Source organism: Macrotis lagotis, unplaced genomic scaffold, assembly GCF_037893015.1.
Source record: "Macrotis lagotis isolate mMagLag1 unplaced genomic scaffold, bilby.v1.9.chrom.fasta BILBYCTG019, whole genome shotgun sequence".
In the NCBI taxonomy this organism is placed as follows: Eukaryota; Metazoa; Chordata; class Mammalia; order Peramelemorphia; family Peramelidae; genus Macrotis; species Macrotis lagotis.
The window spans coordinates 453,849-469,006 of NW_027421926.1; the positions used below are offsets into that span (position 1 = coordinate 453,849).

General features: G+C 36.3%; 1 protein-coding gene across 2 annotated transcripts in view; it reads right to left on the reverse strand.

Annotated features, from left to right (window-relative positions):
* Nucleotides 1-15,158, reverse strand: part of LOC141504008 (uncharacterized) — a 149,188-nt gene that overhangs the window by 41,543 nt on the left and 92,487 nt on the right. For both annotated transcript variants that reach the window (XM_074208856.1, XM_074208855.1), the window contains exon 26: nt 11,698-11,930. In XM_074208856.1, the coding sequence (XP_074064957.1) occupies nt 11,698-11,930 (233 nt within the window). The remainder of the gene's footprint in view (nt 1-11,697; nt 11,931-15,158) is intronic.

Genomic DNA, 15,158 nt, shown 5'->3' on the forward strand with positions numbered 1-15,158 from the left:
CCTGGCTCTGGGGCCAAGAGGCCCTGAGCCCCCATACCACCCCTTAGAGGCCCAGCATCCACCTGGGCCTATGGTCCCGGACAGGCCATCCAATCCCAGCCCCTTGCAACAAATAAAAAAGAAAATGTGTTATATCTGACCACTCTCCCCCCATGGTCCATACTCTCCTCCTTCATTCACATCCCCACCCCTTCCCCCTGTCCCCTCCCCTTCTTACTCCAGATGCCTATACCCCATTGAGTATATATGCTGTTTCCTCTCCTAACCACCTCTGATGAGAGCGAAGATTCCCTCCTTCCCCCTTGCATATCATTGCAATAGCTCATTGTAATAAAGAAAAATCTTATTACATGAAATATCTTGGCCTATTCCCCCTCTCCTTTTTCTTTCTCCCATTACATTTCCCTTTTTTCTATTGACTCCAATTTTGCACCATATTTTATCTTCAAATTCAGCTTTCTCCTGTTCTTCAACTCTAAAGGCTCCCTCTACCTCCTCTATTAACTGAGAGGGTTCAAATGAGTATTATCAGTGTCATTTTTCTATGCAGAAACACATGCAATTCATCATCAAGTCCCTCATATTTTCAACTTCTCCAATCTCTATGTTTCACATGAGTCCTGTATCTGAAGATCAAACCTTCTAATCAGCTCTGGCCATTCCAACAGGAACATTTGAAATTCCCCTGGTTAATTGAAGGTCCATCTTTCTCCCTGGAAGAGCACATTCAGCTTTGCTGGGTAGTTGATTCTCAGTTGCATTCTAAGCTCTTTTGCCTTCCAGTATATTGTATTACAAGCCCTACAAGTTTCCAATGTAGTTGCTGCTAAGTCCTGTGTGATCCTGACTGTAGCTCCACGATATTTGAACTGTGTCCTTCTGGCTGCTTGTAATATTTTCTCTTTGACTTGGGAGTTCTGGAATTTGGCTATAATATTCCTAGGGGTTGTTTTTTTGTTATCTCTTTCTCGAGGGGATCGGTGGATTCTCTCCATTTCTATTTTGCCCTCTGCTTCTAGAATATCAGGGCAATTTTCCTGTACTAATTCTTTGAAAATGATGTCAAGGCTCTTTTCCTGATCTTGAATTTCAGGTATTCCAATAAATTTTTAAATTGTCTTTCCTAAGTCTGTTTTCCATATCAGTTGTTTTTTTCAATGAGATATTTCATATTTTCTGCTAATTTTTCCATTTTTTTTGGTTTTGCAGTATTGATTCCTGATATCTGGTAAATTCGTTAATCTCCCTGAGTTCTATTCTTTGTCTGAAGGATTTGTTTTCCTCAGAGAGTTTTTTTTCATCTCTTTTTCCATTTGGCCAAATTTTGCTCTTTAAAGCATTCTTCTCCTCAATAACTTTTTTGAACTGTTTTATCCATTTGACCTAAGCTGGTTTTTAGCATGCTATTTTCTTCAGCATTTTTTTGGATTTCCTTAACTAGGCTGCTGACTTCATTTTCATGTTTTTCCTGCATCTCTCTCCTTTCTTTTCCCAGTTTTTCTTCTAACTCCCTCATTCGATTTTCAAAGTCTTTTTTGAGCTCTGTCATAGCCTGAGCCCAATTTCTGTTTTTCTTGGAGTCTTTAGATGCCGGAGCTTGGGCTTCCTCATCTTCGGACTGAGTGTTTTGATCCTTCTTGGGCTCATATGCAAAATATTTCTCAATGTTGTTCCTCTTTTTTCTCTGCTTGCTCATTTTCCCAGCCTAATCCTGTTTTGGGGGTGCTTCCTGAGCTTTTGGGACACTTCCACAAGAGTCTCAGTGTGTGAGGCTCTGTCCTCTCTCCTGGACTGTGAATGACCATATACATCCTCCTCTGCCATGGGACTGAGGTGGGCAATGGCCCTGCTGTTCTATGGGGGGGCCTAGACTGCGATCATGATCTGAATGTGTTCAGAGCCCCAGAGTCCTGTTCCAAGGACAGAGGACAGAGCTCTGCAGTCTCTCTCTCTCTTCACTCCCCTCCCTAGGTTCAATGGGCTCATGCCCTGGGGGCTCCTGCTTACAGGCTACTCCTTCTGTTTCTGGATCTAGGCTGTGGTGGCCATGCTGCTTGCTGTATGCCCTGAAGCATGGGCCTCACTTGCTTGCTCTGGCAGAGGTCCCCCCGCTGTTCCCACACTTTGTGCCAGGTGCTCCCCGGGGTGAAGCTCAGGAAACTCCCCCGCTGCTGTGAGCCCAGCTCCCAGCACCCTGGGGCTGCCTCTGTGAGGCTGAAGTTCTTTTGCTCTGGTGGGCCACCCTTCTGGCAGGCCGCCCCTCCAACCCCAGGGAGCAGAGCCTTTCTGCACTCTTCCAGGTTATCTTGAGTAGGAGAACTGCCTCACTGGGTCCCTCTGTGGGTTCTGTCTCTCCAAAATTTAGTTAGAGTCCTTAGCTTATGAGTTTTATGAGAGAGACCCTAAGAGAGGATCCTTTCTTATCGCCATCTTGGCTCCGCTGGGCATTAACTTTTAACAATCTAACTGGCCATCTCAGGTTCAAAATAAAATTCCTTAGTTCATTCAGAAGTCAAATTTACTAATCCACAAGATCCTATGGCTATAATGATGTTCCATGCATATGGAAGCTCACTATCTATTTTTTCCATTAATTTTTTTTTTTGTGGGCAATGGGGTTAAGTGATTGCCCAAGGTCACACAATTAGTAAATGTTTGAGGCCAGATTAGAACTCAAGTCCTCTGACTCCAGTGCCAATGATCTATCCATTGTACCATCTAGCTACACCTTACTATCTATTCTTCTTAAACAATTGTTGTTGCTTTTAAGGCATAAGAAAATTGTAGGGACAATACTAAGCATCACTAATTAGCAAAAATAATTCTAAAGTAAAATTCCAGACATTCAAATTAAAGAGCTTATCTCCAAGAATTACATTTTCCTTTAGCAAATGGAATAAGTGCCATACACCCAGAAGAGTATATTCTTTTAAACACTTATAGAAGGCTAATTAATGTCTTTTAGTCAGGCTGTATATACATTTTGCATCCATGAGTCATCCTCACTCTATGACCAAAATACCCAAGTTTTGGAAATGCAGTGGCAACAAAGGCCTTTTTCACTTGGAACTGCAGACATGAACTCAACTTCTCTAATCCTTCTTGTTTTATTAAATGGAGACTGCTTTATAAAGGAGCCTTCCAGGCTAGTTGCTAGACACTGTGCTAAGCCCAAAAGATACAAAGAAGTGTAAAAGATGGTTTCTCTTCTCAAATGAACATACAACCAAATGGGATAGAACATACAAATGATGTACAAAAATGACATATTTACCAGGATAATAGAGGGATAATTTCAAAAAGGAATATATTAAGGAGTTTTCTGGCCAAGACAGCCGAGAAAAGCCAGGCACATTGACAGTAAAACTCTACTGATGGGAAATCTCCAACTCCCTCTCTTAGAATTAGATAAATACAATCATAAAATAAACTGGAAGGAAGTTAAGGAGATGAACAGAATGTTAGAAAATTTAGCTATGACAGACTGCTGTAGGAACTTGAATGAGGATAGAAAGGAATATACTTCTTTTTCTGCTGTAAATGTAAACTGCACAAAAATTGACCATGAATAGTGCATTAAAACTTCATAATCAAATGTAGAAAGGCAGAAATATTGACTGCATCCTTTTCAAACCATTAAAAAAAATCCAAAAATGGCATTAAGGGCCCTGGAGAGATAGATCTAAAACTAATTGGATATGAAATAAGCTAATTTTATGAGTGGATCAAACAACAAATCATAGGAAGAATTGGTGATTTCATTCAAGACGATGCCAATAACAACAAAACATGCCAAAACTTATTGGAAATAGTCAAAGCAGTAATCAGAGGATATATTATATCTCTAAATGCTTACATGAATAAAATAGAGAGAGGAGATCAATGAACCAAGAATGAACCTAAAAAGTTAAAGAACAATTTAAAAATTCCCAATTAAGTAAGAAATTGGAAATTCTGAAAATTAAATGTAAAATTAATAAAATCAAAAGCAAGAAAGTTATTGAACCAATAAATAACATCAAGAGTTGGTTTATGAAGAAAACATTTAGAAAGATAAACCTTTTAATATGATTAAAAAAATAAGAAAACCGAAATTACTAATATTAACACTGAAAAAAGTGAACCCATCAGCAATGAGGAAGAAATTAAAGTAATAATTCAAAACTATTTGACCCAACTTTTATTTGAATAAATTTGATCATTTAAATGACATAGATTTATATATACAAAAATATAAATTGCCTAGGTTAAAAGAAGAGGAAATTAAATGCTTGAATAACCGTATCTCAGAAAAACAGAAATTCAACATGCCATCAATGTGAATTGTACCAAATGTTCAAGGAGCAATTAGTTGCAATTCTATGTAAACTATTTGAAAAAAATAGATGAAGAAGGAGTTCTGCCATATTTCTTGTATGACATCAATATTTTGCTGATACCTAAACCAGGAAAAGTCAAAACAGGGAAAGAAAATTATATATCCATTTGCCTAAGGAATATGGATGCAAAAATTGTAAATAAAAGAATGGCAATGTGATTACAGTAAGTTATCACTAGGATACTTCACTATGATTAAGCAGAAATGCAAGGCTGGTTCAGTATCAGGAAAGCTATCATCATAATTGAGCACTTCAGTAACTAAGCTAGCAGAAATGATTGTTTATCTCACTAGATGCTGAAAATAACCTTTGACAAAATATTACATTGCTTTCTACTAAAAACACTAGACAACACAGAAATAAATGGAATGTTCCTTAAAATGATTAGCAGTATGTATCTGAAACCAATAATAAGCATTATATGAAATGGGAATAAATTAGAAATATTCCAAAAAAGAACAGGGGTGAAACAAGGATGCCCATTATCATCACTATTATTGAATATTGTGTTAGCAATATTAGCTTTTGCAATAAGAGCAGAAAAGGAAATTGAAAGAATCAGAACCAATAATGAAGAAACAGAATTTTCATTCTTTGCATATACAACATGATGGTATACCTAGAGAACCCTAGCAAGCCAGCTAAAAACTACTGGAAACAATTAGCAAAGTTGACAGATATAAAATTAAACTCACACAAATCCTCAGCATTTCTATATCTTACTAACTCCTACAGCAGCAAAAGATAGAAAAAGAAATTCCATTTCAAAATAAAACATAAAATACATGGGAGACTATCTGCAGCCTCAGAAGCTCCATGAAAACAACTGAAAAGCACTTTTCACACAAATAAAATCAGATCTAAATAAATGGACAAATCTCAACTGCCCTTAGGATGACTGAGCTAATATAATAAAAATGGCAATTCTACCAAAATTAAATTTCTTAAGTGCTATACCAATCAAACTTCCAAAAAGTTACTTTAGTGAGCCAGGAAAAAATAGTAACTACATTCATATCGAGGAACAGAAGGTAAAGAATATCAAGGGAAATAAAAAAAATGCAAAGAAAAGCAGCCCTAGCTATAACAATATACAATTATATTATAAGGCATTAGTCATCAAGACTGTTTGGGACTAATAAATACAGTGAAAAATCCAGTGGAACAGGTTAGGTGCAAAAAAGACAGCATTAAAAGACTATATGGTAATCTATTCTTTGATAAACCGAAGGATTCCAACTTCTTGGATAAACACTCTCTGTTGTTTTAGAGGAGTTTCTATTCTAATTCTCTTCTGGATGCCCTGCTTTAGAAAAGTATAGGCAAAAGTTTTTAAATATAATCTTGCAGGGGTGGCTAGGTGGCGTAGTGGATAAAGCACTGGCCTTGGAGTCAGTAGTACCTGAGTTCAAATCTGGTCTCAGACACTTAATAATTACCTAGCTGTGTGGCCTTGGGCAAGCCACTTAACTCCATTTGCCTTGCAAAAAAAAAAAAAAAACCTAAAAAAAATAAATATAATCTTGCTCCAGTGATTGATATCGTGCCTCTTTGTACGAATTCTGTCCAATTTGGATTTTCCAAGCTTTCCCCGTTTTTCATTCATAGATGCATATTGGATCCACATTAGGCAGTGACTTCTTGTAGTCATTATTTCTTTCCTGAGAATTGAGTCACAATACCTCTTTTAACTGGATACTTGGCACTTAAGAAAGGCTCACCTTTCTTAAAGTTTCAGCAGTCACATTCTTACAGACTGAAATCCTCTTTCTGTAGATCAGGGATGGGGAAACTCTTGCCTATGTGCCAGATTGGCCTAGTTTTGCCAAGGCAACTAAAAGTAGGGCTTCAAATTCAATAAACCTAGTAGCTTTTAATGGGTAAATTAAGGAAATGTTTCACCAAGTATAACCAGCAAATGATATTATAAATATCTAAATAACCCTTGGTAGAAAAAAGGTTCCTCATCCCACTGTAGATGATCCCTGTTGAGACACCTGTTTGTTCTTCCACAATTTTCACAGGAATCACATTTTTAGCCATGGAATTAGGGTAACTTTTTGAGAAAGCTGGATAGCACTTACTCGAATGGGTATCTGTTCATTTGGTGCACTTCCACAGTAACTCCCATGTCTGACAGGAGATGGTTCCTTCAACGTCCTTCCCTGAACCAAACAGGTCCTACCTGCCTACCTACCTGCCCACAAACCTCCCCAGATATTATTTTCAAGATAAATGTTAGTCAAAACGCTTAACCTGTGATATAGTACCAATGATTTATTTTTTCAGTTGTTCATATGCCAAACTCCTTGTTGTGAAGATTCTAAAATAAGAATTTGGTCAGGATATTATAACGATTGTTGGTATGAACTAAGTCATCAACAAATATTAAATGATTCCATTATTATTGACTATATTCTAAGTTTTTGAAAATATTATATATAACAATCAACATAATCATAAATTTTACTTGTTATACATACGTATGTTGTATTTACTATATTGTAATCTTGAAGAGGTCAGGAAGCATGGACTTATTCATCTTTCTATATTTCTCAGGGGCCTGGCATAAGGCTCTTCACATTGCATGTTATTAATGTTTTTATTTTATTTTAATTTTTTTTAGTTTTTGCAAGGCAAATGGGGTTAGTTGGCTTGCCAAGGCCACACAGCTAGGTAATTATTAAGTGTCTGAGGCCAGATTTGAACTCAAGTACTCCTGACTCTAGGGCCAGTGCTCTACTCATTGTGCAACCTAGTCCCCCCATTAATGTTTTTTAAACAAGTTTACCAGTACATTGGATGGACTCTTACAGAAGAAATATGAGAGGACATGGACATTCTTCTGACAGGATGAGGAGCCATGATCTTTCCCTCTAGAGAAAGAACTCTTATTGAGAAGACCATGCACAGATGTTCTGCAGTCCTGAAGTATCAAACATTGTGAAGTCTAATATAATTCAGAGATAGGAATTCTATGAAAGAATATTTGACTCTAAGTATATAAATACTTAATAAAAAAATAAAAAATATGTATTTATATCAGTTATCTAATCAGAGAAAATCCTATAAATTAGAGGTAGAAAAAGCAGTTAGAAGTAAGCAAATTCTAACACTAGGTAAAGAAAATGGGTTCTATTTCATCCCAGGGTCTTAATCAACTTTTACCTTTGCACAATTCAAAGTTAAACAGAGGATGCTATGTTAGTCATATTCTCATATTTATCTATATATATCTACTGCATTGCAGTAAAGACTACAGCAATTAGCAGAGTACTTGGCTCACAAGGAAGTGTGATATATTTATTGAATGAATAATTATAGTTCGAATTCCTGTAGAACTTTCCAAAGAACTGTCACCACAATCCTGTGACTAATGCCAAGTATTATTATCCCCATTTGACAAATGCGCGATATTGTTGTAAGTCCTGCTGCTAATGCTGGTAGTGTGGTTTAGTCGAAAATGGAGGGAATCTGGAGTCAGAATGCCCATGTTTAACCTGAACTCTGCTTCTTTTTCTTGTGGGATCTCAAGCAAATCACTGTTCTGCCATAATTTGAACCCTATCCTTCTAACTACAGATTTGATGTTCCTTCCTCTAATCTTTAGCTATGGTGAAGACAGCATTCCTATTAAGTAATGTTTATCCAGCTGTGTTCTGTCACCACAAGGAGCAAAGGGGAAAGCAGTATCACTGAGACTGTTCCATTATATTGGAGGAAACAGTCATTTCAAAGGTCAAATAGTGGGAAGGAGTATGATTATGTAGTCTGGGCCTCCTAGCTTTAGTGCAATAAAAGCTTTTTCTGGCATTTGGAACACATTTACCTGAAAGGAAAGTGCTAGTATGGTGCCTATGTCTATAAAGAATAGTCAACTGTCAGATAAAAGGACATTAGCATAATATTTTTCCATGAGAAAATACAATAGTAGTTTACTTTACTTCATCATGCTCTTTTCCATTTAAAATCTTGTCATCACAACTTTGGAAGAGCATACTAGTAAAGGAATGACTCTTTTCAAAAGATGTACCAGGATCCTTTGAAACCCAACAATCAATTTTTACAGCTTTCAAATTCATGGCAGAATCTTTGCTGGAAAAAAAAATCACGGAGGGATGCTTAAATTGTCCATTATTGAAAACTAAGAAGGAAACAATGGAGGAAATTAAGTGAAAAGAAAACAATGAGGAAAATTATTTTTTTCCTTCTTTTTTAACACATAGAACATATTGCTCCCAGACTCACTTTCTTAACTAAGACCTTGATCCTATTATTCCCCAGATCATAAACACTTAATGAACAATCTCTTCTGAAATGCATCAAATCTGAACTGCCTATTCTTGCCTAAAATTAGTAATCCAAAAAGGTTTTCACACTTCTTTTTAGAATGCAACTTCCATTCCAATCAGATTTGTATCTTCTTTGGTCTAGGAATATATTTTGCTTGTTTATCTACAAACCTTCACATTTATGTGTTTTCTTCACCTAACATGCCCCTCATTTCATGCCTATACTTGGGTGAAAAGACATCAACTGCACAAAATCAGCCAGTTGTGATTAAACAATTTGTGAGCAAAATATTTGGGAATCTGATAGAAGGCAGGTTTGATATGAGCCAAAAAATTCCAGGAAATTAAAAGGATCATAACTCAAATTCTAAGATGCACAGAGACCAAAAGATGGTCAGAAGTATTAGAAGCCTGTATTTATATTTGGGAGACATTTTGGGAAAGACGTTTAGAACTCAGAATGTACACAAAGAAGAGAAAGATGAAGACCATTCAAATAAGGAACAATAGAAGACATTGCAGATGTTTATCCTAGATAAGAGATGAAGAGTAGGGAAAATATGTAGTGGAATGTGTCCTAAATATATTAAAGGTTATCATGTTAAATCGACTCCCTATTATGGATAGGACACAGGACAGAGAAATACAGTTAGAATCAATAGATGGAAAAAAAGAAAAATTCCCCCCAAAATTAGACTTATTTAAAGAGAAATGGACAGCCTTAGGAGTTAGCACATTTTTGTCTCTGTGTGTTGTGTGTGTGCATGAGCCTGTGTACATACATGCAAACCAATGAACAATCAAAAATTTTGGAAGATAGTTCTTTGATACTGCCTCTAATTAATGTCACAAACCTTCTAGTTGCTCTATTCATGAAGTCACCTTCCCACTCTGATAAGCTATCAAAGAAAAATTTTATTGGGAAAAAACAAACATCTGGCACATTTGATAATAATCCTTGATACAATGAGTTCTAACCTGTATCTTATTCACAGATGTCACAGAATTTGAATAGTATGTGCCCTTGTCGGCAGCTATGTGGTGCAGTGGGCAGAGCACCAACCCTGGAGTCAGGAGGACCTGACCTCAAAATCTGGCCTCAGACACTTATATCACCTAGCTGTGTGACCATGGGAACCATGCCTTTCAAAAACAAATCAAAACAAAAAATAATATGCCCTTGCAACTTAACTGTTTCAATTAACTTTTTAAAAAACTTCTCAAAAGTATAGTCATTTCTCTGGTGCTTTAGAATTATTTCTCTCTCTCATTGCTAGGCATATTAAGTCCAATGAAGTCCTTTTATCTAATGGTGAGAGAGAGATCTGAAATACACCAAAATATTCATAGTAATACTTTTGTAATAGCAAATACCTAGGAATGAAGTGGTTGCCCATTGACTTGTTAAATAAATCATGGTCTCTCAATGTAATGGAACATGACTATATGTGATTAGAATTGATAGCTACATTGAAGCAAGAGAATATTTATATAAATTAATAGAAAAATAAGAATAACTAAGAAAACAATATAAAGCATAACTGCTATAATGTAAATATTAAGGAAGATAAAACAACTGGAACTGAATTCTGTGAAATTAAAATGACCATGCTTGGGTTAGATGAAAAGTCACCTCCTTCCTTTTCAGCAGGATAGAAGTGTGAACCCTACATGTAATTAAATATTTGTGCTGAACTCTATTTTGCTTTTTTTTTTACCTTTTGGTTTTAAGGACTGTTTCTCTTTAAGAGGAGGAGAAATCTAGTGGGAAATGAGCCTTGATTCATAAACAAAATATGACAATACAAAGCATTCTCTTGCAAATAAGTGATATGATATGACTAATGGCCACTTATCAGGGGAAAAGTAGACAGCTTTCTCCCTGTGATTCCATGAAGGCACAGTATATCAGTTTTGAGTACATTTGTCATAGAAGTTATATATTTATATAAGTACTGTCTTCTTGAACATGCACAATTTTTACTGAAAATTAATTATCTTACAAAATGTTTAGTTAATGTTTTTTTAAATTATTTGTTATCAAGTTAAGGAAAGTAAATTTGGACTTGGTTTTCTACATTTTCTACTTCCTAAAGAAAACTTCCAGATTAAAATTCTTTTGAGTTGGAACTTTAGAGGTCATCTAATACAATTCCAACTTGAAATGGGAATGGGAACTTGCTTTTCTGTCAGTTTGCCCTCTAGAATCTTACGGTGCTCTAATTTTTTTTTTTTTTTTTTTTTGGTGAAGCAACAGGTAGCAGTTATCGGCCTTTGCTCTTCCTTAGCTTTTCCAAAATCCACAAGAGCCCTAGGGGATGTGATGGAGGGGGTGCTAAAAAGGCCCTTCATTCTCTAACTTTATGCCAATTCCCTTTTTCTTTCTTCCCATCCTCAAAGGACCCTAAACCTTTTTTTTTTCTTGCAGGAGAGAACCAGAATCCTCTTCCACTTGGACCCCTATTCTGCCCCATAACCCACCTTCTACATGGTGGTGAGTATGGGGGGGTTGTTCTTTTTAATGTTTTGCACATCCTCAATTAAAAATGTGAAATTCTTGAAAGCCTACGTTGTCTGACTTTTTCTCAGTGATACATGTACATAAGCACTTCTTGTAACACTTCAAATGATGGGGCATTTGGTAGCTATGAATATATTATAGTATCTCTTTAGGACTTATTTATACTCTTGCAAAAATGATTTTGCTTTACTCCTGGTCTTTCAAACCTAATATTGAATGCTATTCTTTTGGATCTCATTAAAGGCTACCTACCCTCTTTTGATAGACACTGATATAACAGTCCCAGACTAAAAAAAAAAAAAAAAAAAAAAAAAAAACCAAACAAAACCAAAACATATTGAAAGCAAAAAAGAAATACTTATTCAAGGGACTTTCATTTCTTTCTTAGCAAAAAACAAGACTGAAGCTGATGAGTGTTGAATCTGACTCCAGATTTTGAGTGCAAAGTGAACTTATTATTAACCTTGAATTTTTGATAATGTTCCCATTATTTTGACAAACTTACCCCTTTAAAAGATGGTACCCTGGTGCTGAACTTTCCTTGGAAGAAGAAATGTTCATTATTGGCATTTCTTTCCCAGTGATATTATTGTTTTGATTTTTACCATACTGTTTCCTCTCCATAGAAACCAGCTCATTAACTTTGCAAATTATTCTATTTTCAGTTAACGTATCACCATGCTTTTCCTCCAAATTTTCTATTTCATTGTGCAGATGCTTTTTCTTTTCCCCTTCAACCTAAAAGGAAAGCTTATTACTTAGTATAGTTATCATTTTATTTAATATATTTGTTTACTTAGGGACAAATACTAGACCTGTGATTTAACTAGTGCAAAGAACTCATAGAAAACCTCCTCTACCAATGCTGTTCTGCACCTTCTCAGCAACTTAGCTATCAAAAGTTATTTACAAGTCTGAGAAGTTAAATGACTTGCCTATACACACACACACACACACACACACACACACACACACACACACACAAACACACACACATATGTCAGAGGCAGAAATTTAAGGAGGTGTTATTATGCCATGCGCTCTTCTCATTTTCCCACATTTATTTTGAAACACCTAATTATCATAATTGTTTGCAATTAATTGCATCTTGGAAACAAAGAATGCCATAAGTTTTAAATAAATTTTGCTTGAAAGAAAAACTTGCTCAACTCTCAATATTACTTCCTTTTTCTCTCATTTTGCTTTTCTCTTCCTTCTTTCATTTTTTCCCTCATTTTCCCCTTTTAACAAGCAGACAGGAGCAAAGAGTCATAAGCACACACATATTCAGACTCCTTTTTTACATTTTCTGCCTTGATCCCAAAATGAATGGAAAGACCAAATTGAGGGCTGAAATGACTACTTTGACTTATTTTCTACCATCCCATTTGTCATTTCTCATTCCTTACTGTAGAATTCAGGGAGCAGAAAAAGTTAGTCATTGAACTATTGGGCCACACTCATAACAATATAGGAAACTGAGCAAAGAAGTTTTAAGCATTGGCATTGTTTTGTCCCATAAAATCAGAGCTATTTACTGTGTACATTCACAGAAGTGTAATCTTTATAGATCTGAGAAAAATATAAACCTAATGCTATCACTTTTTAGGTGAGGATCCTAAAGCCCAGAAAGATTAGGTAGCTTGGACAAAATCATCCTGATAAACTAGTAGCAGAATACAATACACTGGATGGAGGTACCTACATTTGATTCAGAAGATACATTCAGAATAAAGTTGAATTATTTTGTATGTAAAAAGAATATATGAGAGGGGCAGCCATGTGTCCCAGCAGACTGACCCTGGAGTTGAGAGGACCAGTCTCAGACAGTTATTAATTGCTTAGCTGTGTGACCTTGGGCAAGTCACTCTACTCCGTTATCTTGCAAAAGCCAAGTTTAAAAAAAGGAATATGAGAGCTAACATTGGGTGGTCAGAAGTTTTAGATTTAAATATCAATTTGACTTTGTCCTGATTTTCTAAGTTTCAATTCCATTGTCTGTAAATGGGCAGTGATTTAGTAAATAAAAGCTGTGGAGGTTATGCAAAGAAAGGGACTGAAGTCCCTGGATGTGAATTGGACATGGTATTAAGAAGATTCTCTCTGAGAATAAGACTCTGTGAGCTGGTGTGTCTTTCATGCACCTCTTGCCTCTTGCTTATACAAGGATATACCAACAAGGTGAAACAAGATAAAAACGACTCTGGTATAGAACATCCTGAAACACCCTCTAATTTCAGTTCTGGAAAACAATTCCAGGAGGCTTTGAAAGCATGAGATATTCTGACACTGTCCTCACTGAACTCAAGTGATTAAACTTGACATCTCATGACACTGAAACCAATATTCATATTAAATCTAAGGATCCTTTTTTAAATAAATCTCTGAGATAGTTACAATTCACCAAAGAGTTATCCTGGGCCTAGAAAAAAGGTGATTGTTTTTTGATTCCTGGTAAATTCTAGCCTTAATTATCTTACTAATAATTCACACATTTTTCCAAAAAAGGTTTTATTGGGAACAATTAAAAATAAATATTAGTTCATTAAAAATTTATTCAAGATACTTAATACATTCTTTTATTTTATTTTGTTGAAAGTATTAGTACACTAGGACTTGAGATGAAGATAGTGAAAAGAAGTCAGGCACTGTTTTAAACTCTCATGGCTTAGAACCAACAAGAATCAAGACTCTTGACAGATTTTGGATTAACAGAACTCACAGAAGAACAGAGAGGAATATTTTCCTACAGGGTCTATCATGGGGGATTGTTGACATGGCCAGGATAGAGTGCAGAGACCTGGTTCAGGAGGGGGCAGGGTATGTGATCAGGGGGATAGCACAATGGAGCCTTTGTTTTGTAGGAGATAGGAGGCCTGGGAGAACTCCAGCAGGACTGCCCAGGGAGCCCAGTTGACAAGCACTGCTAGTCAAAAGTACTCTGTACCTTGAGTTCCCTGGCATTCCCATTAGAGCCCCCTGCATTCCTGTGGAAGAGTCTGGCTTTCTCCAGTACACACACACAGAAACAGCCTCAGGTGTTCACACCTTTTCCCAAGACCCAGGAGACTATTCAGAAAGACCATCTGATGCTGCCAGTCCTGAAGGCCTCACCCAGAGGCTGGATTGTATGTGACAGCCCAGGTTCAACTTCAGCCCCAGCTACAGCCCCAGCCCTAGTGAGGGGGCCAACACAGACAGCCAAGACAAAGCTTCTGGTGTTCCTTATAGGTTGGTCCACTGAGCAATCCCCAGAATTCCTAACTCCTGTGAACAAGGCCTTCAGGGTTCTTAACATTACATGACTGTGAACCAGCCCTCCCCAACACAAGACTACAGGGAAAGCTAACAGGCCAAAATGAATAAAGGCCTGTGTAATGCAGGGTCTATTAAATGTTTCCTTGGACATAAGGCCACTAGCTCAGAAAAGGAGGACAGAAGGGCCTCTTTATGTCAAGCTTCAGAGAGAATTGGTGTCCAGCCCAGAAAGACTTCTTTCTGATATTTTCTAAGAGTTTAAAAATCAAATGGAAAAATTGCAAAATATATGGAAGAGAAAATTAACACCATTCAAGAGAAAATTGATATCTTACAGCAAAAAAGGAAAGAAGAAAATAGATGCTTTAAGAATTCAATTGGACAAATACAGAAAGAAAACAATTCCCTCAAAGACAAGATTGGGCAGATGGAAAATAGAATTGACCAGATGGAAAATTTGATGCAAAAGTTAAATGGAGAAAAATAGACTGGGATTAGTGGAAGCTAATGAATTCATGAGACACCACCAAGAATCTGTGAAACAAAATCATAAAATGAAAAAAATAGAAGAAAATGTAAAATAAAGCAATGAAAACATGAAAAATGGATTCAGGAGAGAATTTAAGAATCATATGACTATCTGGAAATCTTAATCAAAAAAAGAGCCTGGTATTCTTTCTTCACGATATGGTTGAAGAGAACAGATCT